Raw genomic sequence first — 27,721 nt, forward strand, 5'->3', positions numbered from 1 at the left:
TCTTTTTAATGACATACATTTTCTTCCATTTTGGTGTTTTCTTTGAACTAAAAATATGACACATCCACTGCTGCAGTTGATAAAAGTAAAAGTATTTGAATTCATAGAACTATGATACCTTAAGCTAAAGTTTTGTTTTTCTTTTAGAAAAATTAAAAAGAACCAAAGAAACAAAAACACTTATTCAATGATAGCGCAGAACTTACTTAAAATTCTTAGGCGAAATGTCGATATTATTGTATGATAATAATGTTTAGGGCTAAAGGGCTTAACACGTAACTAATTATAGTTTCGCATATATTTGAACTACATGTTTTGGGCTGTCAGCCAGAAGCATACATATTTGGGGATCTGAAAACTCACAGTAAAGGCGATATTCGTGTTGTGTCTTGTAAATGATCTTTAACAAGAATTTTGATGAGAAAACAAGTTTTAACGTTACTGGTACAGTTCTACGCCAGGTGTTTCTGTTGGACAGCCAATTTCAACATGTGATTTGCAATGCTATCTACAGTCAGTGTATCCGGGGACATCTCGATCACCTGGGATTTCTGGCGTGCATAAAACCGCTGCGCTCCGTTACTTTGCGGTGCCAAATAGGTGAGCTGCCTCGGATCGGCCGCACTTATCCAGACCTCGTCATTCAACGCAGACTTGATAATTAAATGATCTCCTGTGTTAACGGCCTCTGTTGTATCGCAAAACTGCGGAGATGGCAGACGGTGTATTTGCAACAGGCGGTGCGATGGCGTGGCATGAGACAACTCGCAGGCTATTACGTGCACCTCAGCCGGGTTGTTTGGCTCCATAAGGAGCTGGTAAAGTACTAGCATGCTACTTTGGTCCATATCGAGACTAGGATAGTGCATGGCAGATAGGCACCGGCCCAGAGGACGACCCAAATCGTAGTTCATTAGAGTGTCGCCGCTGCGATGGTCCCACACGGTGATTCGTGTCTGCCCATAGCCGATTAGGCGATCCTCCGAAAGGCACTCGATGTGGCGAAGCTCGTGGCGCAGCTGCTTAAACTCTCGAATGGAGGCCAACGTATCCAACGTGGGCGTCAGCGAGTATTTGCAGATGCCCGAACGAGACTTGCCCATCACCAGTTCCTGCTGCCAGGCCATAACAAAGTAACGGGACTCGGCAATGGTTGTGTAAATGACATGCGGCCATTCGCTAAAAGATCAAAATGTATTATAATCATGGTTATAATAGAAACATAAAATGACTCACCAATTGACAGCGTCCAAGTGCACAGAATGCATGCGAGGCCGCAGTTCCTCCTCACAAAAGTAGTATACGTTTACATGCAACGACGTTAGCTTGACCTCTCGTTTATGATGGTCCAACGGCCTGCTTCGCATTTCAAGGTAGACTGGCGTCGAATTGTGTACACAAATGCGACTGCCAAACGGCGTAAAAATCTCCTTTTCTATAATAATACAAGAGATTATATAGGGTCTAAATATTACTGATTCCGAATGTTTTTAACCCACCGCTAGTTAGGCGCCGAACTCTTCCTAGGTACACCCATCGCGGGCCAACATCCATCTCCTGATCTGTGTCTTTAGAATTCCGAGGATGTAACTGAGGTGCAGGCGATTTCCTGACTACATCAAAGGAGGTTTGCTGTCGTGGTTGATGCAGCACGTTAAACACTTTGGAGTATTTCCAAAAGGTTACATAGTTCTCCTGCAGCACAATGAGCTGTTCTAGCTCATAGTACATATACAAAACCTGACCGTGCTTAGCGGAAAGCGGATTTGCTAGAGTCGATGAACCTTCGCTGAGCCGGAGCAGGCCGCCTGGGGGAGTGGTCAGGACTTGATCAGCAGGATTAACCTTTCCGGCTTGCTGGCGAGGACGACGCGGCTCCGCATTTAGTGGCGGGGATATGGGCGAAGGCGGGTAAACAAGCACGGGCTGTGCGTAAGGCGATTGAGTAATGGTAGGGGAATGAACGTGGGTCAGGTCTGCAGTTTCTACGACAGCGGAGTCAACCAGATGATTGTGGGGATCAAAAAGATCTTTCTGGACTTCTCTTGCCAACTCTGTAATCCTTAGCATTGTGTTAGTTGGAACAGCGTCTGGAATCGTGTTGGAAACCGCTTTAAGATTAGCAGGCAGCGATTTCGCTCGCGACCTCTTAGTTCGCTTCGTTAGGCGATCGGGAGCTTTGGTTGCACTTGTCGTTGCAGTGGTATTTTCCTTAACACCCTTCACCTTGCGGGGTGTGTTCGGCGGAGCCAATTGCTGCTGCTGCAGGCGGTGCTGTTCAGGTAGGCTCTTGTCAACTGGCTCGGGTCTCCTGAGACCCCCCCGTACAATCTTGGGCATAAGGACCTTTTTGGCGCCTTGTGCTGTTCCGCCGCTTAGTCGCTTAACTCGTCCCAGAGCCACTTCGTCCGAGAGGGCGTAGCTTTTGAGTAGACTAACCTTGCGGTTTCGCAGAAGCTTCGAATTAAGATGTGTGGTGGAACGAGTAACCAGATCGCGGACCCTAGCCTGCTTTCCAGAGCTGGGAGCGCCTACTGTAGTACGTCGACGCTTTGTGGCAGTTACTGGTTTTGAAGCTCCATGCGTTTTCCTGTGCTTGATAACCTTTGGCGACTGAGGTGATAAGACTGGAGACGAAGCTTTAACTGGACTGGTTATTATAGGATTTGCCTTCACAGGTCGGGAAATTACTGCGGAAGGACGCGGTGCACTCAACTCACTAAAAACTTTATCTATATGAGCGGATACAGGTGAGGTGCGAGACTCCTGTCTGCCTGGCGATAGAGCCTGCGGCAAGGCATTGCTTGTAGCCTTGATTATGTATATCGATGGCTTGGTCTCGCGCGCCTGGCGCAAGCGTTGCTGCATGCTTTCCAACAGCTTAGATTGGGCAGGAGCAGCAGCCTCGTAGACCTTGGCAAAGGCCGCTTCAACATACTGAACCCGTCTATCCTTAGGCTCCCTGTTTTCTTCCTGTTCTTTTTTTCCGTCATTTTCATTTGGGGACCTTTGATTTTGCTGTTCCGGTTTCTTGGGGGATTGGCTTCTTTCTCGGTCTTTTGAAGACCTTTGCGTTGCTAATTTTTTGGGGGACCTGGGTCGCTCTTGCTCTAAGCGTGATTTGACCACAAAGCGTTCTCCTTCTTCCCGGGAATGAGAGCCGTATAAGTGGTTCAACGGGCGCTGATGTCCTGCAGATATCTGTCTGCTTAAACTGGGCACTGCATCGGCCTCTGGAACAGATTCTACTATCTGAGGCGCTAAGGTTTCTTCTTTATCAGTGCTAAGCTCACTGCTGGTGGTCAGATTTATCTTTTTGTCCTTATCCTGCTGCCGTTCTCGCTCTCTCTCCCGCCGCTTTCCACGCACATCGCTACGCATTCTATCCAGCTGGTGTTGGGGTCGAACTCGGAGAGATCGCCGGGCCACAGTGCTGTTTGCCAGCTCTCTCATTGCTGTAGCCACTGCATTAGCCGTAGACATTTCTGTGAGACCAAGATAGTTGCAGAACTCCTGTTGCTCGTAAAACATGCTATCGTTTGGGCAACTGACGTACGGTCCTTGATTTTCCATTTGAACTTCTGAAAATTAGATAAAAATTTCAATATAAAAAATTTAATTAAAAATAATCATTAACGAAATTTAGGACTTTTACCTGGTGCCTGTGATAATTCCTGGTAGCGATACATCTGTTGCTGCATCTTCTGATCCCTAAGCTTTTGTTGTTGGATTTGCACTTGCTGGCGCATAACATCCAGGACAGCATTAGCCAATTGCCGGCCTTCTGAAGGTAGACGACCGCTTGAATCAGGCTGCATTTCATCAACAGGTTCCTCTGCTGCAGCGGCACACGGTTGAGCATTGGAAATAGATGCAACCAAGTCTAAGTTGACGGACGATTCCATTGTTGGTGCAACCGGACTGCTATCCAAGTCCGTAGTAGAGGTATTCTTGGTGAGGTTCGGCTGCTCGGTGTTCTTTACATCAGATTCGTCTGGGAGCACTACCTCGACTTCATCCGGTTGTTGATCCACTTGCAGTTCCTCCTCGGGAATCAACGTGGTGACGGAGGCGTTCTCCATTCCTACGACCTCGTAGCAATCGTCATCGTCGTCGTCTAGCACAATAGTCTCCTCGGTGGGCAATATATGCAAGAAGTGACGGTGGACCGGTCGTTCCGCAGACTGAGAGCTGGCTTGCTCTTGAGTGGACTCATCAGAAGTCTGCATACTGTCGCGGCTAGGCTTCTCCATGTTGCGAGCCAGTGTTTCGCAAAATTCGAGAAAGTTGTGCTCCTTTTGTGGCACCTTAGCAGCTTCATATTGGTGAAAGGCGGCATCAAAGCTCTCTACATCCTCGACAGCCGCCCACTCCTCGCTAGCCGCGGTCTCCCAACTAGAGACCTTCTCAGCGGGACTCATCTGCGGTTGTGCTTGACAGATGCTAGCCAGCCTTCTATCCATAGCCTCTCCATGTAGCGTATTCTTCATCAGTGGCGTATACTTGCGTTTTAAAGGTGCGACCTTGGACGGAGAGTGGCATCCCGTTAACTCGTCTTCAAAATCGTAGTTGTAGCTGGCATTAGGCATAGAGGAGGAGCTGACTGGGAACTCTGTGGGACTACTGTGCTCGCGGGGCAACTTTCTGTGCAGGTTATTTGGGGGCGGCTCCTGCTCCTCAGTGCTGATGTCGATTGGATGGCCTGTCGCTTGGTGTATGATGCCGTCTTCTTCTTCATCGTCGTGGTCTTCTAATTCATGATCATACACCTGACAAATGTCTGGGCGTTCCTCCTCCATCGGTGTATCGTCTATGAATGTGGCATTCTCGTTTTCCTCAGGCGCTTCGTCCTCCACCAGTTCCTGATGCACCAGTGGCTGTTCCAGAGCTGCGTCACTAAGGTACACATTGTTTCCAGCTGCTACACGTGCACCGTCCTCCCCAAAATCCTCAACCACCTCCTCAATGTAGTTAGCCCCATTGATGCACTCATTCGCACTATTTTCCTCGGGCATCAGACCCAACAATGCTCCAGCTCCATTTCCGGCCATTAGGATTGCCCTAGCGAACTCTTGCTCACAGGCCACCCCTTGTGTAGCCACTATTATCTCACAACAGTGCTCCTCCGCTAAAACGACCATGTTTTCTCCATCTACGGACTCGTATATTACACACTGCTCTCCACCAGTGCCCATCTGATGTTCATGTTCAGCCTCAATATTCTCTTGTGGCATCATAGCGAAATGGTCGACGTTGCCGTTGGTCAGCACTACGTCGGGACCGTTTACTACTGCCTGCATTAGGGCAATTGCCGGGTCCTGGTCTGCTTCGGGCGAGTCTGCAAAACAAGTGAAGGTATGGTGATAAAAGTAATGTGGATTTTCGTATTTTGTTTGGTGAAACATATAATTTTTTAGAACATAAAATGATATAAATATATGTATATGAAAATTGATATCCCAGAATATGTTAAAATAGGTATCCTATTTATAGCGTAACCCACCATTAATCTCGATGACCTCGTGGCTGGTGCGTGGACGCTTGGTCGGTGTGCAGGTGTTCCATACCGGAGCTGGGGAGGCCTCCTCTGTGACTATTAGGTGTCTGCGCAGTCCGTAGATAAAGCGTTCATTTTGGCTTTCGAAACTGGCGGACAGATCCTCTTCCGGCCAGCCCTTGAAGCCACTGCTACTCGAGATAAGGCTGTGGATGTCCGAATCGTCGGAGATCACGTGCAGCATACTGTCCACAGCGGGGTCCAGGTCTGGTCCTGGCATTGGGGGTTCTGTGGCAGATGCAGTGGGCACATGTAGCCGTTCCTTATCCTCAGCCACGCCCGATCCCGTGTCTGGAACATCGACCGCCTCCGCATCCACCTCGTCGCCTTCCAGCGGCGAGTAGCAGTTTAGCAACTGCTCCTCCGCCGTGAAGTAGGCCATCAGACGGGATTCTCTCCTGGACATCGCGTTGTTTAGGGGGATGGATTACCTAGCCCTCGTCAAATCGTGTAGCAATTGTGGTAGGATTTCTTCTGAATTTAGCACGTGAAATTTAAAAAATGTACTTGATGCTGTCTACAAAATAATGCCCGATCTGATTGTGGTCGTGCATGATTACATTATCGAGGCCTTGTTGATTTCTTTCGATTGTTATATTTTGTATTCCTGCGTGCTTTGCTTGTATATTTCTTATTCGGCAGGCTTATTTTTTGATTAGCTGCTTTATGCAGTAGGAAATACCGTAGAAATATACCACATTGTATAAGAAAAATACCAACAAAAATATCATCATTAATTTTACCGAAGACCCTAACCAACACAAGAAACAGGGACCCCTGGTTCTTATTATACTAATTAATTTTTGAAAAACTTTTAACTTATAACGGAAAAGCTTATAATATTGTTTTTATATTATTATTTTATATTATGCAATAACTACTTAAAAAATATGTATTTCTTTCCTATTTCTACTTAAAAAAAAACTATCTATTTCTTTCCATTCTTTTCTATAAGAAAGGTATATAAATAATATTTTTATTCCAAAACCGGATAGATACCTCCATTTCTAAACACGTTGAGTTAAGCAATTGACTGCTTTTAGATGTGTGATTTCTAAATATAACTCAATAATTTAAATCTTCCTTATTTTTAAGGTTTTTAATAATAATTATGATTCATGTTTTATTGCTTAAACAAATAATATTTTACACATTTTTAAAACTTTTAATTGTATAAATTAAAATTTACATTATTTGATCTAAATTTGAACGATATAATTTTGCTTTTACTAGCAATAAACAACTTTTGTTCTCAATCAGCTGTTGTTGTTTACAAAAACCGCGATAGTTGGTATTAATCGCATCTATGGCTTGAGGTTTAATTGGACAAAGCCTTCGACGGTCACTCTGCTCTCACGGTAATTTGGAATTGCGAGAAAAGAAATGAAAGAATCGGAAAAAAGGAAACCCAAGTACACCGCACTTACACCCTGAAGAAGTTCCCATGCGCCCGCGCGCTGATAACGAACGTCTGAGAATCTGAATCCCGAGTCCGATTGCGTTCCGAGTCTGAATCCGAAAAACTGAGTAGCTCGGGAGGTAATGGGAATAAATATATAGCGGGCGTCGTCGTCGTAGCTCAGAACAAATAACACAGCTCTCGTAGCGTGAACGTCGTAGTCGAGTTTCCGCCTTGAAGTCTAAAAAAATCATAAAATAACAAACGGCTTTCAATTGACTCAATCACTCTTTCGTCTAAGTCTAATGTACGTCGGTTGAGAACCGTGTTCTAAATAAAAACGATTGGAAAACTCAATAAGTCAACGATGGAGAACAAGCGGGCTAATGGCGATACCGGTGCCTGCAATGGACATTACAAGGAGAAGGATGTTCGCGTTTGGTGCGACGGATGGTGAGTCATCTCATTTTTAACTGAAGTCTTCTCCCTGGGATATCAAGAATCGGGCAATAATTAACGGTTCAGTTTTTCATTGCGTCACGTCACTCGCTGCTCATCGGTAACGGCACAGTGAGTCAAAGCAGAACGACAATACGGTCGCATCGATTCCATACAATTCCAAGACTCGTAATCAGCGTCCGATAAACTAAACCCCATTTCGAGGCGTGTTAAGAAGTGTTCAGGGTTTTTCAATTGATTAGCGAAAGTGTGTGGAACTGTGAAACGGTTGTCATCGTCTCAGTTCCCGCTCTAATGGGCTCTCATTGTCGACCGGCGAAAAATCTATTTCAAGTTCAAGGTCTCCCAATGCCGAAATATCCATACTCTCCACGGTAGACCGATCACTGCAATTCTATGTAGAATACCATTTATTTATATTTATATAAATAATGTGTATATATTGTTGCATCAGTTTCGGTTTATAACGTATTTTTTTGCTTTTTATATGGTGTTTATTTTAATAGTCAAATACAAAAAATCAAGGATTCTTCTTGTATACAACTTATTCTCTGTCACGAATTGTACAGAAATACAAAAAAGAAACTTGGAACTTCTTGTATACTTATTCATCGTCACAAATGAAGAATTATTTTTTTGCTTTTGCAACTAGAATTTTTTGTTGACATGTTTATTTTATAAATGGACATAGTGTATGTATTGGTCTCTGTCTCTGACGTACTTAACCGATTTTGGTGACCACCAAATTGTTCTATAAGCATTGCGCTCACCTATAATCATTTGATTTCGTGCAATGCATCACTGAGAACCGGTTTATCTTTATCGGGAATGACGCATTAGACGGCGATATGGATGGATGGCCTACCATAACAAGTTTGTCTGCTCTATCAGACGACAGAAATTTCCTCAATTGTGGCTTCCGCCAAACGTTTTCAGAAGTAAAAATAAAAATACATCTATTGTTTATGTTCACCCTCGCTCGTTCTCTCTTCTGTGCATTCTTACTCAACGAATAAACAATGGCACACGCCCAACAAACAAAAGTACATATATTCATCGTACGATTCTCTGTATGTACACACGAGTGCGATACAAACATACATATATGCTCTGGCTAAACCACTGTGTCAGAACATAATTCCTTCCCTTTCTTTATTTTTTTTTTTTTTTGTTCAACAGGAGTTTCTGATTTTCAGATGAGGGCTGCATTTACGTGGCCCTTGTTGACTGTGGCTGGCCGACGGTTGCTCTAAAATATCACGTGATTCAGGACTGCGCATGCCCCCTCGGCAATGCCCCACACACATTTTGCACCACCATCATGGCCAATGCCTCGCCATTGACCCACAATACTGTCGTCATCGTCTGGCGGTCTTTTATGTGCTTAATTTAATTGGCATTTCGCTGGGCTTCCCCTGCCCTTAAGTATCACAAGGGACCGGCTTATTTTAGGAGGCTATTCAAATTATAACCGCTAATTTTAGAGATCGAGGTTGTGTTCGTTGAAAATGTATGTACATATGTACAAAATTCAAGAAAAATATATATTTATTTTAGTATTCAAGACATTATTATCCATAGATCAGTCCCATATATGTCTTATAAAGATGAATGAAATATTTTTATCTAAGAACTCAATATCAATATTAATCATACAAATTCAAATAATCATTCTAATACGATGTTTCAATTGATTTTTTAAATTTCATTTTTAATATTTCTTATCACTAATTTATGGTTTTAAACAAGCAATTAATTAAGAGCGGAGAAATAGTTATCAAGTTCATAGGCATTTCCGGGTATTTTTGGCAATCTCTTGTGTTCCTTTTACTCACATTGTCAATGGGTCACAACCCACCACTGTGGAAGTCCTCCAGCTAAGGCTGATAAGACTGACCGACAAATCGTCGTACCCGTACTCTCAACCAGATTAACACAACTGAAATTCCACATCAGCTGGCTTTTCGGCAAAAACAAAAAGTATAAACAACATTTTTGTGGAATCTGCCCAATAACCCAGCAGATGGGGAGCACATGTGTGTGACTTGGACCCAAATATTCTAATCAGCAGAGATTGATCATTGACGCAAACACAAGTGCTCGGCTTGTCTTCTCCTTTCTACCAAAGTCAATGAACCTGGACTGTGGTGGCAGCAAGTTGAAAAACAAATGAATGGGGCACTCGTAATATACTGTAAGAGAACTCGGGGCCTCCGGTCTGCCCCTCCGAAGTCAATCCACTTTACTAGCCTGGGGTTCGTCGTCAGAGAACAAATTCTAGGGAGAATCGCGTGATATTTTTTTAATCAGCAAACGGGCGTCGGCGTTGGTTTGGTGGTGTTGCTGCTTTCTGCTCACTCAATTGATTAAGCGGCCCCTGGGTCTGTTCTACATATAGAGTACAATGCTATAATATGTACATATAGTATGTTCGGCACAGATTTCTTTCTGCTGCAAAAATCTCCGGGAGCAAAGGTTTCGCTTCGATTAATGAATGGCCCACGTTTTTACTAGCTGCTACGGATTGGTCTCCGGTTTGTTACTATCGGACAAATCAAGGGACTCGCTTGCACAATCGATCGTTTATTTTTAGTTCCTATACTAGATAGATTAAAAGGTTTTAATACATACACTGCTAACTCTTATAATATTAGTAACAGTTTCGAGGAAAAACAATTTATTTGGAAATCTCTAATCTTAATTGGGTGTTGGTTCTATAATTTTAAATTCCGATCCCCCCAGAATCGATAAAAGTAAAACAGTTAAGCCTGATAATGGTGACGTTTTTACTTCTTATCATAAGTAATTTGGCAAAGTGGTTACGTTTTTCATCATCTTTCAGGGACCATTTCATGAATCACTTTTAAAGGCTTATTGATGATTGGTATTAATATTATAAATATTTTTATTTGAGTTATCTGTTAATTAATAACATAATCGCGTTTGTTTGAAGTGCTAAAATTTCATTCCTCAGTAAAATGCAATTTGAGCTGCGCCCCACGTCCTCTAGATGCTATTATCGCTTTCTCAAGCCAAACAAAAACCAGGCCATGGCACGTGTGCCTATAACCATACTGCTTAGAATCGGCTGGGAATGTAAACAACCTGAATGGCGCTATTTGCGAATATGCGGCCACTGAATAGCTGACGCAGCAGCGTTCATAATTGCAATTAGAATTGCAAAACGTCCAAGCAACGCCATTCCATTCCATTGATATCGCCCGCCCAGGTTGCTCCATCTCAACATTTTGGCATACCTACTCTGATGATCGGGTCCAAAGATCAATCTTTACCAATGCTGTGCAAAAGTAGATCACGAAACCCGCCGGGGGATAGCGACCTGTGGTCAGTCAGCTACTGGCCATTAAAAGCACTCGACCAGACATCATTGACGCGCTCCGACGACAGCGTTTTATGTAAATTATGTAAATGGCCTGCTTGAACAGCTTTATCGCTTATGTGGCCTGGGTCATAAGCAGCACCACTTGGACAAAGGTTTAATCGGGAGTTACCTGTTTTCCCCCATTACATTAATTACCGGAATTCCTTCTGAGCGTTCGTTACTAACCTACATTTAGGAGTTTTTCCATTGGAAGCGATAATTTTTGTTTGTTTGTTTTTCGAGACTATATGGCTCAAAACGCTGCTTATCTCGCTAGCTTAAATTTGCTAATTTTAAGAAATATGTGCCATTTTTGTGAGTCACATTTGTAAAACAAAGAACGCAATTCGTCAAGGCCGTTGCAGTGCATGCTCTGCACTTGTCGAAGTAATTGTTCTAGTTCCGGAAATGGGAGACAACATTTCCGGTAGCAATAACCGGCCATGTCTCGATAAAAGCAATATATTCGATGTGTATTCTTGTACTCCGGCACGCGCATGATAAAAAATGATTACTTTCGTCGAATAACGTTACTAATTACATTTCCTTTCTCTCTGAACAGCTATGATATGGTGCACTTCGGGCACGCCAACTCTCTGCGACAAGCCAAAGCTCTTGGCGATAAGGTAATTGTGGGGATCCACACCGATGAGGAGATCACCAAGCACAAGGGACCACCAGTCTTCACCGAAGAGGAGCGTGTTAAAATGGTCAAGGGCATCAAATGGGTGGATGAGGTGGTACTCGGTGCTCCGTATGTCACCACTCTGGAGGTGCTAGACCAGAACAACTGTGATTTCTGCGTGCATGGCGGTGGGTAAAAAGGACTTATTTTATTTGATTACTTTACCTAAATCGTTTTTTTTTTGCAGATGACATTACAATGACTGCCGAAGGAGTTGACACATATCATTTAGTCAAGTCAGCCAATCGTTATAAGTGAGTATGAAATGATATTTCTATCGGCATTTGCCCTTTAATAAACTGTCAGCTGTCTTATATTCCACGTTCCTAGTTTTCCAATAACTGACTTTAAATTTCTTTATGCAATCCACAGGGAAGTGAGACGCACTGCTGGAGTTTCGACCACCGACCTTGTGGGTCGCATGTTGCTCCTGACACGCAACCACTTCCGTCAAGGATCCGCCGAATACGATATCGAGAAAGAAGGTAGCTTCAGCTTGTCTCAATGCTTTTTCAACTTCATTCAATTTTCATTTTAATGTCACTGAATCACAGCGAAGAAAATTTCATTTTTGTGCGCCATATTCATAGTTTTATTTTAAGTCTAATGTACTAACATTAACGGTATGATATAATTTTTTTATTTGCACTCTCCTTATCTTTATTTCTCTTTTTGTTATTGCTCTTGCATGCTCTACATAAACAAAACTCAATCAAACCGTTCTAAGTATGAACTATATTAAAAAGATATATTTGGTTTGTTCATGGATCACGCACGCTTAGTTTATACTTTTACCTAACTAGACTCCTTTCCAAGAGTTTATTTTTTGATTTGCCATAGTTGAACGTCAATAACTCCTTGGTTTATGTTGCTCTCTACAACTTTACTATTTCTCTTCTTTTTATTTCTATGTACGCACTGTTTACCACTAACCAAAATATAATATAATGTATGAAACCTCTGAAAAATATGCTAAAACCTCAATATGCAAACTGCTATGTGCGTGTGCGCGCCCGCGAAATGAATCAAAAATGCCAAACCCAACGACCAACCTGCAATCAAAATACCCAAATCCGAATCCAAATCGAAATCAAATCCTAAACGTAAATTTTCGCTCTTAAATACACACCTGCTCATTTGTCTGCGTTGCTTTACAAAATACCAATACCAAACAAACAGTGACAATTTTAAAACGACAAATAAAATCCCATCCAGGTTCTTCGAACATGGGTCAAGATTCGGCAGCCAAAAGTCCATGGACCGGCTGCAGTCAGTTCTTGCCGACCACCCAAAAGATTATACAGTTCAGCGATGGAAAATCACCAAATCCTGGTGATAAGATTGTAAGTTGAAAGCTTATTGTATCTAGTTTGGATAAATTTGACTGACTTTGCTCACTCTGTTACTTCAGGTTTATGTGGCTGGTGCCTTTGATCTCTTCCATGTGGGTCACCTGGACTTCCTGGAGAAGGCAAGCAAATTGGGCGACTACCTCATTGTCGGCCTGCACACAGATCCCGTTGTCAACTCTTACAAGGGCAGCAACTACCCAATTATGAATCTGCACGAGCGCGTTCTCAGCGTTTTGGCCTGCAAGGTAAGATTGCAAAAGAAGTTTCAAATGGTGGTTTTTTCTAACATTCATCAAACATTTTCACAGTTTGTCAATGAGGTTGTGATTGGGGCTCCCTACTGCGTCACTGAAGAGCTGTTGGATCACTTCAAAATCGATGTAGTCTGCCACGGACGCACGCCCATTGCACTGGAGAATGGCAAGAGCGATCCGTACGCCGTACCAAAGACGCGAGCCATTTTCGAGCTGATTGATTCCGGGAATGATATGACCACCGAAAGGATCGTCGAGCGGATTATTTCGCACCGACTGGAATATGAGCGTCGCAACCAGGCCAAAGAAAAGAAGGAAATTGAGGCCTTCGAGGCCCTTCAACGCCAAAAGCAGACCCAAAAGGCCGGATAGCCGGAACCTGATTCCGACCTTTCACACTAGACGGATGTTTTATATATTTTAGTTGCGTTTTTTAGTTTGTCGTCTCGTTTGTTATGACGTTTTTGTTATGTTGCGTTAAGAGCGATGCGACGCTGCCAGAAATGCCGTAAAGTTAAAAAGGGCTTGGACACGGCGTTCCGCTCGCTTGATATCTAGTACAATTTTTTAATAGCTGCGGGTTGCACAGGCGGCTCTTAGCAAGCCTTAATGATGTAAAGTTATATACATATATATATTTGTAATACCTTAATGTTTCCTATTTAACATCTAAATTTTATGTATGTAAGCTCAAAATTTGTAAATTCTACTGTGTATGTTGTAAGTGTTGCGAAAGAAATCAAGTCAAAATTGAATTGAGAACTACAAAATTTTACGAAATATATGTAAGGCGAATAACAAAGATAATCTGTGACTTGTTATCCAAATGGTTGGCATACAAGAAAGCCGTATACTAATTGTATATATTTACAGCAATGTAACGCAAGTAGAATGTCTTGGCCAGGAAATGGCTGCTTTTATCAAAAGAAATCTCCGATACTTTCTCCTTATTTATTAATGCATAAACTAAGTGCAAGTTCAAGTTTTATGTTTCAATGTTTAATCTTAGACTTAAATACATGGCCAAAAATACTGCTCCAATTTTCGGTAGTTTTACTCCTTAGTTATATTTTTAATTCGTTGACCACCTTTAGCTCAATAGTTATCATTTGCTGCCACACATCCAGATCCATTAGTTCATTAAGGTCTTTGAAGCTGATGAGGATCACGTTGCTGTCGGTTTTAATGAATTCCCTACAGGGCTGACTCGACGGCCACGGTACTAAAGGACGAGCTTTGATCTGCTTGGAGTAATATCGCGTCGATTTTGCAGGTTTGACCAACAGTCGCAGCGTGATGGCCACACCTTGCAGGGGAGTGGTCGCCCAAATAGCCAGAACCTCGTGCTTGACTCGCTTTCTTTCCCATAGCATTGAGTGAGATGTTCGGCAGGCGAAGATCATCAGAGCGCTGTGCTGGGAAAAGTGGCGGTATTCTGGCGGCAGATGGCTGTTCCGGTGACATTTTAAAGGATTGAGGCCTGTGCGACGGTAGCCAAAGACACCCAATAGAGTATTAACATCAGTTTCCAGGTTACTAACGTGGCAGGTTACGGATATTAGCTTGCCCATTTGTAGTTCGAAAAACGGAACACCCATTCCCAACAGGTGGTCACTTAAATAGTGGCCCAACAATGCGCTGGGTTCCAAAGAGCAGCGGCATCCGTTACAAGGACAGGCGACTAGGCGCAACTGTGACCAAGGAGAACTGCTGGATGGCATCACAGAGATTGGTTTCTTCGTACTCATAGGCGGTTCGGTTACCGAATCACTGCGTTTAAGATGGAGCAGTTGCTTTTCGGTAGAAGAGGGTACATGCACAGGAAGGCGGTAATTTGAGAAATGTCTGGTGTACAGCAGACTTTGCATCTCCTGCAGGCGCTGCTTGCGCTTCTCCTGTCGTTTTCTGTTTCGGCTCATACCATCAATTGAAGAAGGTTGAATCATAGCGAGGGCCCCCGTCTGGTTGTTCCTTTTGGATGAGGTCGATGCAGCCATAGTTGGGGATGGGATGAGGTATTCAGGAATCTTTAATTCAAACACATAATTTTAAGGCAGACTTGAAACTACACTGACAAAACTGAAAATTTGACTTAATTATCAATGATTGTATAAAAACTCTCTAATTCAATATTTATTATTCAGTTGGGCCGAAATCCCGGCGGTACTGCAATACCGGGCCAACCCGCGACAGAGGTGGAGCAAGCTCCTAGCACTCCGTCTGATTCCAAAAATCAGTTTAACATTTGTTGTCCTCCAATGGAGGAACTATCAGATGTTAAGCTGATAAGAACAGATACTACACTTTGATCTTAGCCATAAGGCCGAGAAGCGATAACTTGAAACACAAAATTGACAGGGTCTCCATGACCAAACTTCTAGAACTAGTTGGGAATTATTGAAACCTAAGGATAAATTTTTCTTTGCTCAAGGGTAGTGCAGTTTACCTAGGTGCAGTGATGGCATGTTGGCACAGGCACACACCATAACATAAAATAAAAAAATATTTTTAATAAAATTTTAAATATGTTAAAGGCATCACTTAAAACTTTATTATATAATTTTTTCACTTAAAGTGCGTGGGTTAAAACACTTAGAATTGTGTAAATAAAATTTCTTATATTAATTACGGTTTAAAATATACAATTTACTACAAGAAATAAGGCGAGGTACATTTCTTCTTGATTATATCTCAAGGGATGTGATTTTTCTGCGTCCATTTTTTATCTCTTGGAGAACTCAGAGAGGTAGGGTTAAGATTCCAAATCTGGGACAGACTAAATTTCGATGGCATCGGAGGTTATGGTGGTAGTGCAGCTGTGTTGATGGGTAGTTAAAAAAGGTTTTAATGCTTTAAGAACTTCTTACCGCTAATGGCCTTGTTAGTGCTATTATCATTTATCCGAACACTGCCGTACTTTTCCTTAAGGTACTTTTGCACATTGGTATTGTACTTGCTGCGGGGATTGATTCCTATTTTTTTTGATGGTTGCTCTTCGTTGTTTTTCATGGCAGTTGATTCATTGGAAGGCAACAGATCCGGTTGATGCTCTTCGAATTGTCCGACCTTTTTTGAACCACCGCTTGAAAGCGACGAGCTCTTAAGATCAAAGTGTTGGGGTCTTTCATCGAGCTTATCTGCGTTAAGAATAATAAGGTATTTTACGATAATTTATTAATTTTCTTACCTTTCTGTTTGAGCTCTTTATTGTTGGATATCCCTGCATTGTCTGAATGGAACCCCTGATGTCCCGATGAAGTAGAGCCCGCCTGATTGTCAAGATATCCAAAATAACTATTGCTATTTAGCCTCAGACATTCATTTTTTCTCGTTGAAAGTGAATCGTCTGGTGAGATTTCCTTGCCATCAAATGTCGTCGATTTGAATGGCATATAATTTTTAGATGATGTACCATTAGTCACTCTTAATGGATCCACTGCAATCTTCCTTTCCTGAATAACTCCTGAACTTAAGGCGCTGATACCGGTAATATCTTCGCTTTCAAGCTGCTGCACTGGAAAATTGGTTGCTTGCATAAAAGGATGCTGACTAGGATGAAACTGTTTGAAGCGCTTGAAAATCAAGCATGTCACCAAGGATAATAGGATCGACATACTAAGAAACCCCATAGCTATAAGGCAGATTATTGCAAAGAAATTGGTGTCTATTAGTGGAATCCGCTGTTGGTCCTTTTGCACCACCACACTTATGTGAACCGAATCCTTGCCTCCAGGATTCTCCGCTAGACATGTATAGACGCCCTCATCGCTCTTCTTAGCATTTACTATGGTGAGACGTGAGACAAAAACGTCATGTCCGAACTTTTGAACCTTTGGTTCATTTTCCCTTAACAATTCTATATAAATACGCTGCTTTTGCAGACTTTTCACCGGCTTAGAGCGAGATTCGTATACTTGATTATTGTAGTCCCAGGCAATAACCGTATTTGGAGATCCTTGTACGCGACATATAAGTGTTACATTCTCCTTGGAAGTGTTAATGGATGTACCAAGCCCAGGATATACTATCTTCGGCTTACAGGCAAACGCCTCTGGCTGATCCTCGATCCAGAGCCTACCACGCAACTGTAATGGATAATGACAGGATGTGGGCGGGGTATATAGGTTCATACCTATAACGAAATCACGGAACATTTGAAGGTCACAAGTGCAATTCCAAGGATTCTCCTCCAGCGATAATGCTGTCAGTTTATTTAAGCCTTGAAAACTGTCCACTCTCAGTTTGGTTAGCTCATTGTTGTCCAGATAGATCTGTGATAGAAGTGGTACTCCCACAAATGCCTCGGCATCGATATTAACCAGGCGGTTACGCTTTAATTCGATCTTGTGCAAATACTTAAGGTTACGAAAGACTCCGTTGCGAAGGGATTGTATCAGGTTTCCATTTAACAATATTGCACGCACTTTCGTAAGGCAGTCGAAAACATTGGGTAGCAATTCTTGAAGCAGATTATTGGACAAGTCGAGCTCAATTAAGATCTGTAGTTGGGTGAAACTTTGCTGGTTTATTTGCTTTAAAGTGCCGTTGCGTATAAGAAGTTTCTGCAGATTCTGCAACTGGGTGGTCAAAAATGCGTTCTCTTCCAGGTAATATATGTGATTGTGTGACAAGTCCAGAACTTGAACCTCCGGACTGAGGTACTCTGGTACTCCACTCAGACTTAAATTGCGACAGTCGGCCGTCTTTTTTCCAGAGTTCCATTTACAGTGACAGTTTCCACAATCCATCAGCCAGTCTGCACTGGCAATTTGAAGTAGGAGTAGCAAACAGTAGACTTTGAATAGGAAAAGCGACAGGTGCTTACAGGAAGTACTACATGGATCGAAGCTAAGCTTGATAGCCATTGAGATTTTGTAAGGAAAGGAACGTCTAGCTCATCCCAGTTTTTCTGGGTTATTGTTGTTGCACATTAAAACTTATTTTGCTCAGTTATTCTTCATGTCCAATGTCCGGAATGATTAAAGTGTCTGTCTTGGCAATACCATGCCCAAGTCCATCCTAAAAAATACAGAAAAAAGTTTTTACAGTCGAATTTTAGCTCTATTTTTTCATTTTTCCAAATTAATGGTTTTCACAGACCCTCAGTTTTTCCGGAAGTCTGAACATGAACAATAAAATCAAATTTTCTAAATATTCGCTGATATCGAATTCCCATAACGTCCATTGCCTTACCCAAGGGAGCTGCAGCTTCAAGGCCACTTTTCTTGTTTTCTTTGCATCCAGCCCATATAAACATTGGCAAATTGCGCTTAGAGCTGTGACACTGGCCGTGGCGAAAAAGCTGCACTTTGTTGGCTTACCAGATATTGAAAAACAATATAAATGTACTTTACCGCCACGCCTACAGCTTGTCCTAAAAAATGCATCCGAAGACCTCGGCGTATATCCATCAACTGTTTTTCTAATTTTGTGTTGCCCCACTTACCAGAGTGTTAACAGTGATACAACGTTGGCGCATGCCATGTAGGCGTCCTTCTTCTTAGACTTTTTATGTAAATTAACATTATTTTTTCTTTTCTATTACTTAATATGGACCAAAAGTTGTAAAATAATCAGAGGAAATGATATAATTGACTTGTATTAAAGTAAACTACAACATTTGAACTAAAATCCTTATTAGCCATCATTAATGCTAAATACTAAATTACATGTATTATTTTAAATGCTAAAAGTTTTGAATTTATATATTAAAAGTCTAAAAAATGTTAATGATATTTGCCGGCTTAAAATCTATGTCTATACATTTTTGTTTTTACTTGATTATTTAACAACCAAAAATATTATTCTCGGTTTTTGTTGGACCATTTATTTTTATAAATGAATCAACAAAATCATAAAAATGAAACATTTTTCGTTTTAAAATAAAGTTGCCTATTATACTGAACTAAATAAAAATATAATTTGTTATTTACTTTATAGTTTTAAAGAAAGATATATCACAAAGTGTCGTTGTTTGTTTGATATTTTGAACCAGTTGCTTCAGATAATTATTGTCCAATTCGTTTCACACAACACAACTACCCCTAAAAGCATGCTACAGCAACTGTATAGCAGCTGCGTCAAAACATTTTTCGTGTGCGCGTACTTATAATTCCCAACTGGATCTAGCAGTTTGGTCATGGAGACCCTGTTCATTTTCAGTTTCAAGTTATCGCTTCTCGGCCTTATGGCTAAGATCAAAGTGTAGTATCTGTTCTTATCAGCTTAACATCTGATAGTTCCTCCATTGGAGGACAACAAATGTTAAACTGATTTTTGGAATCAGACGGAGTGCTAGGAGCTTGCTCCACCTCTGTCGCGGGTTGGCCCGGTATTGCAGTACCGCCGGGATTTCGGCCCAACTGAATAATAAATGTTAAATACCATATAAGCTTGCGCTTTTATGAATTGGAAGAAGTCTAAATTTAATAAACCTGATGAGGAAATATATATTTAGTTCAATTCTTAGTCATTAATTTCGAAAACAATAATTGTTACACAGGAAAATCACAAGTTTTAAGTTGTTAGTTAATAATTCGTATATTTATTTCGATAATACACCTATTATGAATACAGTTCGCTTTTTTGATTGTTTGTAATAATTTGCTTTGGTATAGCTAGGGACTTTTTGTATCTTTATGCTGACCTTGTTGAATAATGTTATGATTAATTACCACGAGGTATATTCTCCTTTTTACGTTAATGAAAAATGTGCAAAAGAGAACACTATTGAAATTGCATATTAACAACTCACAAGGAATGTTGTTTTTTTCTTGAAATATATTCGAGTTAATAAAAGCATTAGGTTTTTGGAAAATACTGATTGAATTTGGTTAACATGAAGATACAAAAATGCCCCTTGAATCCATACAATTACAAAGTTCTGTGGAGATACGCTCTTCTTAAGGCGCCTAAAACATTGTTCCTAACACTCCGTTGCGCATTCAACGAAAAAGTAAATACATAATTTGAAAGTAAAGAAATAATTGTTTCAAATAATGTTCAGCAATTACGATACGTTAATATACTTTGTTTTCAAAGTGAATGCTTAGTATTCGGTGTTTGGTTTCGCTTTTATAAAGGACAACTTCAACTATGGAACAATCTGAGGCTGGCTGTTTCTTTCGTGGCTAACTATTAGCATGTGTACTAACTGGTGAATAGCTTCGCTATGCTCCCACAAACAACATCAACCGTAACAACGCGTTTACATATCTTTGGCGAGAGACCACTACTTTCAATTAAATCGAAAAAAAGGGAAGAGATTTGTGATGTGTTTGTAACGTATACGATGCCATAGAGCTACAGTTAAAGAGTGTTTTTCGTGTGGGTTATGCTTAAAACTACGACAGATTTTGTGTTCGACCATCTCCTGATCTTAAACCACTACTGCACCAGCCTCTGAACGACTAACTGGTAGATCGGGACAATTTTTCCAGGTGTCCGACAGCGGATCATAACATTCAACAGCATTGATAGTCACTTGGGCTCGGTAAAAGTTTACCTCACAAGGCTGCAAGTAAAAATAAAAAATATATTTGAAGTCAATTTTATTTTCTTATCATATTACCTGATCACCACCAGCTACATAAAGTAGGCCATCGGCAGCGGCCACGGCAGGAATGGCTCTGGGCACGTTAAGTGCACAAACGGTAGTCCACTTGTCCTCGTCAAAGCTGTAGCGTTCGACGGAGCTGAGAATGTCCTGGCTGATACTACTGCCACCCACCACATACAAGTAGCGATCCAGAACGGCCACGCCCATTTGGCAGCGAGCCGTTTGCATGCTGGCTAGCTCAGTCCATTCTTTGGTTACTGGATTGTAGCTGCAATGTATTTTTTTTTTATATTTTACTATCAATAGTATAACATAATAAGATATCGCTTAATACCTGATTAAATCCGGCAGATGACGGGTTGTAGTTGTGCAGCCACCTACAATATAGATGAGACCCTCGAAACTGACTACACCCATGCTGAAACGAGGTTGCGGCATACTGCCCATTAATTTCCAGAGATCCTGCTCTGGATCATAGCACTCCATAGAACCGCCGATATCGTCTCCAATCCAACCACCTACGGCAAACAGATTCCCGCCCATGGTGCAGAGCCCGAATTCGCAGCGCGGCACAATCATTGGGGCAATCGGTTGCCAAAGATCGTTCTGTGGATCGTAGACCTCCCCATTGGCCAGAATTTGTGACCCGCGCTCTCCACCGACCACATATATCTTGCCATTCAATGCTGACACACCAGGTAGGATGCGTCCCACCTCCATGGGCGCCGTCTCCGTCCACTCGCGCCGAAATATATCAAACTTCGCTACAGTTTCGAAGATGCAATCAGCCGAGTTCCATGTGCGCGGAGTGTCCCGGTGAGATCCGCCAATGATATAAATATTTTTCTTGGCCAGTTGGCGAGGGCAGACTCGTAGCGGCACAAGTTGTCCGCGCTTTGACGCAATGTCCCGGCAAATGGAGCGCAGGGCAATCTTCACGGACATGTCGCGACAGTCGTCTTTCAGAGCCTTGTCAATCACCTTTACCGGAACAAGGGCCATGCGCACATGGGATAGGACGTCGAAGACATAGCAGCGTCGCTGCGTCACATCGTGCTTAATCCAGCGAAGTGCTGCCTGGAATACCTGCGACTCGGAGTCCACACGCAACAGCTCCGAGTTGAGTAGCTGCGACAGCAGAGTCTGTGGTGTTTCCAGGAACTCATCCTCCAGTGTTATCTGGTTGAAAAATTAAAAGATACAATTAATTAATAGGTAAATGCAGCCTTACTCTAATAAAAGAAATGTACGAGAAAATCGTATTTAATTAAAAAAAAAGCTTATTCGTAAAAAAATACTTTAATACCCATATTTTACTACAGGTGTAAAATCTATCCAAGCCTTTCAAGTGCCACCAACTTACCGCCGGGAAATTGGCGTGGACAAAGTTCAGTGCACTCTTGGCCAATGACTCGCAGTTGTGGGCCTCTGCGAAGCGTAAAATGCCCAATGCATTGGAGGCATGCAGCTCACGACAGAGGAACTCGCAACACCCGTCGACCACCTCGTTCAGCTGCAGCATGTCGGCTGCGGCGAGGAGTTCCTGGACATTGGACTGTAGGGACAAAATACGGGTTAAGGATCAAAAAGCAAATATAACGTTAGTGGACTCACCTGGGTGATTTCGCAGCGACCTGTGTAGATAAAGTCAAGAAGGATATGAAGGATGTCACCGTCGATCGTGTGCAGCACAACGGATTTCTGCTTGACCTCATTAAGACCTAATTCGGGTCGGAACATGGCCTCAAAGTAGGCACTGGCTGCACTTAAGACCGCCCGGTGGGCACTTAATGTGGCCATTCCGGCAATGATCTCCACATCGCAAAACCGCGACTGTTCGCGCAGCTGATTGAGATTAGAGAGCACCTTGAACGGATACTGGGCGTTGCAGTAGGAGGGCAGATTTGTGCGTTGAATGGCCGCCGTGGCTCCCAATCCCGATCCTGATCCCATATTTTGGCCAAAGAAGTCACCATCGCCGCCGCTGGTGGGACTCTGATTGGCATTCTGATTGGCATTCGCATTTGGACTGGAATTGCCATTGTATTCGTGGTGTATCTGGTATGTTTTCAACGGTGGCATTTCGTCGACTGTTCGATTTTTCGGGTTTTAGGGGATCTCAGATTGGATCTCGCCTTAATAAATGCACTTTACGGGGGCAACAGCTCAGACTCTTCACATTCAATTGTTTGGCTTAATTAAACTTAATTGCTGCACTCTGCGTACACTTCGCCCTTTGTTGTTGTTGTCCGTTCATTTTCCTCCAATCAGAAGGCGAGCACACACACACCCAACAGCAATCCAAAAGCCAGTAGGCGAATAGTTAGCCTTTCACATAAACAACCCAAAGTCGTTTGTTTTTTAATCTATTCTTCTAACACTAAACAAAATAGAATTTAATATTTACAAACTGGCATATTTCTTTAACTTTTCAATGCACTTTGTATGTAGCTGAGGGTAAAATCGATGTTTTTGGTGCTATCGATGTTGCCAGAAATAAGGCGTAATCGATACATTGACCCTGTATCGTTGTTTTTTTTTACGGAAATAAATACAGAAATACTCAAAATATCAAATACTTATCGATACTGGTCGTTCTTGTCGGCTGTAGTTCACCTCTTGTTGTTATTTAATTATTTCTTTTTTGTTCTTACTGAATCTTAAATGAAAACATAACAGAATGCTGTCCCGCAAATTGCTAAACCTTCGCCTGGGTCACCTTGTACGCCGCTGGGTCAGTACTGATCCCCTTAGCATCCAAAACGAAAAGCTGCAGGCGTATTTGGAGTCCTTGCGTCAGGAATACTACGCCGAGCGCGTTAATGCTGCCGGGAACAGCAAATCCTACGCCCGCCTCGCTCAATTGGAAGGCGTAGTTAGCGCTCTGGAGCAGCGACGTGTCCTGGAACGTCACATAACGAGCGCCAAGGACATAGAGTTGGAAAAGGACGAGGATATGCGTGAACTGATGCGGGAGGAAAACGAAGTATATGTGGACCTGATAGGTAAGCAGGATCATGCCTTAGAGCAGGAACTGCTAACCCTGGCTGATGATGAAATATATCCCGCATTGATCTTCGGCGTCAATGCGGGCGCCGGCGGCCAGGAGGCCATGCTGTTCGCTCAAAAGCTTTACGACATGTACACCGGCTACTTCGAACACATGGGATGGGATTGGGAGGAGTTTGCTAGTGAGAGCACTGACATTGGAGGCTTACGCCACGCCAGTTTAATGGTGAGTGGAGAGGATGTCTTCCGCTGGTTACGTCACGAGGCTGGAGTTCATAGGGTACAGAGAGTGCCGGCCACCGAGAAGGCCGGACGCATACACACCAGCACCGCCTCGATCACTGTGATCCCCCGGCCAGCCGATATCCACGTACATATTGCTGAAAAGGATCTAAAGATCGAGACGAAGCGGGCGAGTGGAGCTGGTGGCCAGCATGTTAACACCACAGATTCAGCTGTGCGGATTGTTCATCTGCCCACCGGTTTGGCGGTGGAGGCTCAATCTGAACGCTCACAGCTTAAAAACCGGGAGCTGGCGATGAAGCGTCTGCGTTCGCGTCTTGTGCAACAGCAACTGGAAAGCGTCGAGGCCAGTAAAATGGCCACTAAGAAAGCTCAACAGGGCAGCCTCAACCGCAACGAGAAGATCCGAACTTACAATTTTGTCCAGGACCGAATAACAGACCACAGGATTCAGGGTGGTACGCTGCACAATTTGGATGGTTTCCTTAAGGGCGGAGATCAACTTAGTGGGCTCATCGAGAAGCTGCAACTAGATCATCGAAAGGAACGCCTGAAGAATCTGCTCGAAACATGGCAGCCGCCAATCGAGGCAGTTAAAAATAATTAGACCAATTTTATTGTTATTACATTTATATGCCTGCGATTTAAAAGTTAATAACTAATTAGAATATATTCTGTAAAAATATGAATGACAACTAATAGTTTATTTTAACAAACTCTCGCCCAATCAGCAGCACTACCCATGTGCAAAAGGTGCTCCTTGACTGCCGCCTCCAGAATGTCACGGATCTCGCGACATCCGGCCATTGCTGTCTCTATAACAGTTTCCAAATGATCGATGTGAAACCGTTCGCTCATTTCTAGAAAGGCGATCTTCTCGGCGGTGGGCAAAGCGGCCACAGTCAACTTTGGGCCGCCGGACACCTCCTCGAAGTGCGAGATATCCGTGAGTGGGATATTTGACTTGCTTAATGAGGCAGTGCAGGCGACGATTAACTCGTTCAGGCAGATACCTGCATCAATCAGAGCTAACGTAGCTGCATTTAGAGCCACCGCGTAATTGGCACCATCGGCCTGGAGAACTTCCACATAAATGTCTATCTGAGAGCGGGGATAGAGCTCAGATTTGATAGCCGCACTTAGTGCCTGCTGTAGGTACATCTTGAATTCCAGAGATTTCCGATCGCCTCGGGGACGATTCTTCCGTTCCGCTGTGGAGAAAGTGGCTTGGCTGTACTGGCAATTGATAATTAAGTCATTGGACTCTGTCTTTTTGCCCTTTGCCTGATGAGGTCCATAAACGGCGGCCAGGACCTTGGTGTTTCCCTGTTCCATATAGGCACTGCCATCGGGTTGCTCAAAAACGCCCAGTTTGCACTTTATATGGCGCAACTCGTGTGGACGACGTCCGTCCAGTCGGAGGCCTTGCTCACTAAGCAGTTCATAGTTACTGGCCATCTCTTTTTAATTTAGAAATTAAATTATTTTTGAATGTAAATAAATAACACACGTGCGGCTCGAGCCTCGAGTTGTTTACAATATTAGTAAATTAATACCACCTCCGCCTGAAAAATATACTTTATATACCAACATTCACTTTTTAACCAAGTATACCGAGAAATTTTCTTGTATTATATTATTAGTTTTATAATATATTCTAATTATTAAAATATGAACTGATAAAGTAAAGAATACATTATAAATGTACATTTTAAAATAAATCTACAAATATTTATTCCAATGTTAATAATAATATTAATCTTGGAATACTGTTTTGCTGGAATACCCCAACTACTTTTTCAATTTTCGGCATTAATCAACACTTGTCACCGAAATCGGGTTTCGATAAGAATTCATTGGTTGGTAACCAAATAAGTGGTAACTCTAAAATATATAAATAGATGCGAGTATAAAAAATAGTGTATTTATGGGAATAAAGTAGATAAATATTAGCTAAATAGTGTGGAAAATAGTACTCACTAGCACCATAACGCCGCACAATGTCCAAGTCAAGCGCAGGTGGGTTAAAATCACACTGAAAAATCGCTCAAAAGAAACAGACGCTTCCGGCTGCGATCACAAAACAAAAATATAGATTCAAAAGAAACTGTAAATAACCGACCTACCTTCGGAATTCACAGCACGTTGGGTGAAGTTCTTCAATGCGGCAGGCATCCCATCTCCTGCAGCCGCCGGTTACGCCCATGTCTTTGTGGAGAACCGCATCCAGGATGATATGCTGCTGGACCTGAACAAGGAGTACTTACGGGAAATGGGCATAACTTTGATGGGTGACATAATTGCCATCCTGCGACACTCAAAAACCGTCTGCGAACAGAATGCACGGGAGCAGGTCCTGACCACTGAGGTGGTCCAACCGGTTGCCCGACCCATATCGCCAAAAGTAAAAACGCCTGTGGCCGCCAAACCTAAGGTTTCTCCGCCTGCAAAGCCGGCGAGACGGGTGCTTCCAGAGCATGAGGGAAAGTACAAGGTAACATTGCCCTCAGGAACCACGGAACGCAGCAAGCAGATCTTGGCTAAGCGAGAAAAGCGTAAGATTAAAATTCTTATTTCAAGATCACCATTTCAATACTTCTGTTCTTCTTTTCAGTATACTCAGATCGCGTGAGCAGCTCAAAAAAATCAGACATATTTTCGCGTTTGCACGCTTCTACTGGCGATGATGAGGCCCAAGAGGGCATTGTGTCCAGCTCCGGAGAGAGTAGCGTTCGTGTGCACATCACAGGGGTGTCTAAAATTGCGGACACTAGCAATAGTTCTGTCTTCGCGCGACTCGGCGGAAAGCAGTCCAATCTTTCGGAGGATGTTACCCTAACTAAGGAAATTAAATCAATTTTAAAGAACACACAACGAGCGGTTGGAGGAGGCGTGATTAAAAACTCGCCCATTGTGAAGGCCAAGAGAGTGGCGGCATCCGCTGTACCACAGCAAAAGGTCATGCTCGTCCACAAAGTTCCTTTAAAACGAGGCGACGATGAGGACGACAGTATGGATGATATAGGCAGTGACGAGGAATATTATACGTCTAGCGGAGAGGGCGAAGACTTTGAAATGGGTGCCGCAGAAAAGATTGTTAAGTTTGCCCCCACTGCAGAGGTTCGAGAAATTGCACCCGAAACGTCTTTCAAAAACAGGCCAGGAAAAAACTTTGCTCACAACATCAAATCGAGGCTGGGTATAGGTATGTTAATATCTCACTAAGTTAACCACAATCAATTTATTTTCTTATCTTTAGTATCCAAACTACATGCCACCAAAAAGACCTATAATCTGAAGGCATCGCCATCAAAAAAACCACAGGCTCGAATCAGCCCGGTCAAGGGCAAGACTATACGCATGCGCAGCGATGAGCTAATGTCTCGTCAGGATACACTGCCCGTCCACAAGAGGCTGGGAAACAACTCGTCTTCACCCCCTTTTAGAGCTCCGGCAGCAGTATCGCACCGCCAGCAGCGACCAGAGCAACCGAAGAAGAAATACGTCCCGCCAAGACGTTATAACAGCATGAACGCAGGTTATAACAAGCCACGGGATCAATCGGGATCAGTCTTTGACCGTCTGGGCTTCAATAATTCTATGTAAAATATTTGTATTTGTCCCTTATAAATTGTTTTAAGTTCAATGACCCTAATTAAATGTTCGAATTCAATTTACTATTCTTTTAAGATGCAGTTATGAATCGTTAAGCTTATCCAAAAATTGTAAAATACATATATATTTGCTTTTATAATTTAGTTCTTTTTCATTTTTAAAATTTGAGTTTGTGTTAATTAATCCAAGGAGGAATTGCAAGCGTTGT

General features: G+C 42.6%; 8 protein-coding genes and 2 non-coding genes across 12 annotated transcripts; 4 read left to right on the forward strand and 6 right to left on the reverse strand.

Annotated features, from left to right (window-relative positions):
- Nucleotides 1-286: 286 nt before the first annotated feature.
- On the reverse strand, nt 287-6,220 carry LOC108110972. The gene is made up of 5 exons (XM_017220273.2): nt 5,504-6,220; nt 3,656-5,338; nt 1,500-3,581; nt 1,237-1,435; nt 287-1,179 (listed from the first exon to the last, which is right to left on the reverse strand). Exons 1-5 carry the CDS (start codon nt 5,961-5,963, stop codon nt 453-455), a joined length of 5,151 nt encoding a protein of 1,716 aa, XP_017075762.2. The 5' UTR covers nt 5,964-6,220; the 3' UTR covers nt 287-452.
- A 679-nt stretch (nt 6,221-6,899) lies between these two features.
- Nucleotides 6,900-14,129, forward strand: LOC108110960 (ethanolamine-phosphate cytidylyltransferase). 3 transcript variants are annotated; one of them, XM_017220258.2, is made up of 7 exons: nt 6,900-7,409; nt 11,360-11,610; nt 11,670-11,736; nt 11,855-11,967; nt 12,662-12,825; nt 12,894-13,079; nt 13,143-14,129. In XM_017220258.2, the coding sequence occupies exons 1-7, from the start codon at nt 7,324-7,326 to the stop codon at nt 13,458-13,460; spliced, it is 1,185 nt and encodes a 394-aa protein (XP_017075747.1). In that variant the 5' UTR covers nt 6,900-7,323; the 3' UTR covers nt 13,461-14,129. The 3 variants fall into 3 exon arrangements, with proteins under 3 accessions (XP_017075747.1, XP_017075749.1, XP_017075748.1); XM_017220260.2 differs by having other exon boundaries at nt 6,901-7,409; nt 12,719-12,825; XM_017220259.2 differs by having other exon boundaries at nt 6,902-7,409; nt 12,698-12,825.
- LOC108110961 lies at nt 14,066-15,408 on the reverse strand. The gene has a single exon (XM_017220261.2). The coding sequence runs from the start codon at nt 15,083-15,085 to the stop codon at nt 14,153-14,155; it is 933 nt and encodes a 310-aa protein (XP_017075750.2). The 5' UTR covers nt 15,086-15,408; the 3' UTR covers nt 14,066-14,152.
- LOC121530166 lies at nt 15,228-15,423 on the reverse strand. The gene has a single exon (XR_005993843.1). It is a non-coding gene; the product is annotated as a U2 spliceosomal RNA (small nuclear RNA).
- Nucleotides 15,424-15,887: 464 nt separating this feature from the next.
- On the reverse strand, nt 15,888-18,477 carry LOC108110477 (leucine-rich repeat-containing protein 24). Its single transcript, XM_017219548.2, has 4 exons — nt 18,443-18,477; nt 16,276-18,107; nt 15,956-16,225; nt 15,888-15,904 (listed from the first exon to the last, which is right to left on the reverse strand). Exons 2-4 carry the CDS (start codon nt 17,951-17,953, stop codon nt 15,888-15,890), a joined length of 1,965 nt encoding a protein of 654 aa, XP_017075037.2. The 5' UTR covers nt 17,954-18,107; nt 18,443-18,477.
- Nucleotides 18,478-19,259: 782 nt separating this feature from the next.
- Nucleotides 19,260-19,455, forward strand: LOC121530167. Its single transcript, XR_005993844.1, has one exon. It is a non-coding gene; the product is annotated as a U2 spliceosomal RNA (small nuclear RNA).
- Nucleotides 19,456-19,602: 147 nt separating this feature from the next.
- LOC108110886 (actin-binding protein IPP) lies at nt 19,603-23,127 on the reverse strand. The gene is made up of 5 exons (XM_017220143.2): nt 22,261-23,127; nt 22,010-22,201; nt 20,981-21,825; nt 20,659-20,914; nt 19,603-20,601 (listed from the first exon to the last, which is right to left on the reverse strand). The coding sequence occupies exons 1-5, from the start codon at nt 22,726-22,728 to the stop codon at nt 20,467-20,469; spliced, it is 1,896 nt and encodes a 631-aa protein (XP_017075632.1). The 5' UTR covers nt 22,729-23,127; the 3' UTR covers nt 19,603-20,466.
- Nucleotides 23,128-23,219: 92 nt separating this feature from the next.
- LOC108110887 (peptide chain release factor 1-like, mitochondrial) lies at nt 23,220-24,587 on the forward strand. Its single transcript, XM_017220144.2, has one exon. The coding sequence runs from the start codon at nt 23,327-23,329 to the stop codon at nt 24,503-24,505; it is 1,179 nt and encodes a 392-aa protein (XP_017075633.2). The 5' UTR covers nt 23,220-23,326; the 3' UTR covers nt 24,506-24,587.
- On the reverse strand, nt 24,511-25,427 carry LOC108110888 (exosome complex component RRP41). Its single transcript, XM_017220145.2, has one exon. It carries the CDS (start codon nt 25,354-25,356, stop codon nt 24,607-24,609), a length of 750 nt encoding a protein of 249 aa, XP_017075634.2. The 5' UTR covers nt 25,357-25,427; the 3' UTR covers nt 24,511-24,606.
- A 320-nt stretch (nt 25,428-25,747) lies between these two features.
- Nucleotides 25,748-27,652, forward strand: LOC108111195 (uncharacterized protein C19orf47 homolog). Its single transcript, XM_017220590.2, has 4 exons — nt 25,748-25,917; nt 26,040-26,453; nt 26,513-27,103; nt 27,158-27,652. Exons 1-4 carry the CDS (start codon nt 25,899-25,901, stop codon nt 27,502-27,504), a joined length of 1,371 nt encoding a protein of 456 aa, XP_017076079.1. The 5' UTR covers nt 25,748-25,898; the 3' UTR covers nt 27,505-27,652.
- Nucleotides 27,653-27,721: the final 69 nt, after the last annotated feature.

Source organism: Drosophila eugracilis, unplaced genomic scaffold, assembly GCF_018153835.1.
Source record: "Drosophila eugracilis isolate 14026-0451.02 unplaced genomic scaffold, ASM1815383v1 contig_353, whole genome shotgun sequence".
In the NCBI taxonomy this organism is placed as follows: Eukaryota; Metazoa; Arthropoda; class Insecta; order Diptera; family Drosophilidae; genus Drosophila; species Drosophila eugracilis.

Coding starts and splice junctions, on each gene's coding strand:
- LOC108111195 (XM_017220590.2), top strand. Junction 26,454..26,512: donor CTTGGCTAAGCGAGAAAAGC/GTAAGATTAAAA, acceptor TCTTCTTTTCAG/TATACTCAGATCGCGTGAGC. Junction 27,104..27,157: donor CAAATCGAGGCTGGGTATAG/GTATGTTAATAT, acceptor TCTTATCTTTAG/TATCCAAACTACATGCCACC.
- LOC108110477 (XM_017219548.2), bottom strand. CDS start 17,953: ATGGCTATCAAGCTTAGCTTCGATCCATGTAGTACTTCCTGTAAGCAC. Junction 16,226..16,275: donor TAAAGAGCTCAAACAGAAAG/GTAAGAAAATTA, acceptor TTCTTAACGCAG/ATAAGCTCGATGAAAGACCC.
- LOC108110887 (XM_017220144.2), top strand. CDS start 23,327: ATGCTGTCCCGCAAATTGCTAAACCTTCGCCTGGGTCACCTTGTACGC.
- LOC108110961 (XM_017220261.2), bottom strand. CDS start 15,085: ATGGCTGCATCGACCTCATCCAAAAGGAACAACCAGACGGGGGCCCTC.
- LOC108110886 (XM_017220143.2), bottom strand. CDS start 22,728: ATGCCACCGTTGAAAACATACCAGATACACCACGAATACAATGGCAAT. Junction 22,202..22,260: donor GTCGCTGCGAAATCACCCAG/GTGAGTCCACTA, acceptor TTGTCCCTACAG/TCCAATGTCCAGGAACTCCT. Junction 21,826..22,009: donor TCCACGCCAATTTCCCGGCG/GTAAGTTGGTGG, acceptor TTTTTCAACCAG/ATAACACTGGAGGATGAGTT.
- LOC108110960 (XM_017220258.2), top strand. CDS start 7,324: ATGGAGAACAAGCGGGCTAATGGCGATACCGGTGCCTGCAATGGACAT. Junction 7,410..11,359: donor CGCGTTTGGTGCGACGGATG/GTGAGTCATCTC, acceptor CTCTCTGAACAG/CTATGATATGGTGCACTTCG. Junction 12,826..12,893: donor CAAATCCTGGTGATAAGATT/GTAAGTTGAAAG, acceptor CTGTTACTTCAG/GTTTATGTGGCTGGTGCCTT.
- LOC108110972 (XM_017220273.2), bottom strand. CDS start 5,963: ATGTCCAGGAGAGAATCCCGTCTGATGGCCTACTTCACGGCGGAGGAG. Junction 5,339..5,503: donor CGAGGTCATCGAGATTAATG/GTGGGTTACGCT, acceptor CTTGTTTTGCAG/ACTCGCCCGAAGCAGACCAG. Junction 1,180..1,236: donor CACTTGGACGCTGTCAATTG/GTGAGTCATTTT, acceptor TTGATCTTTTAG/CGAATGGCCGCATGTCATTT.
- LOC108110888 (XM_017220145.2), bottom strand. CDS start 25,356: ATGGCCAGTAACTATGAACTGCTTAGTGAGCAAGGCCTCCGACTGGAC.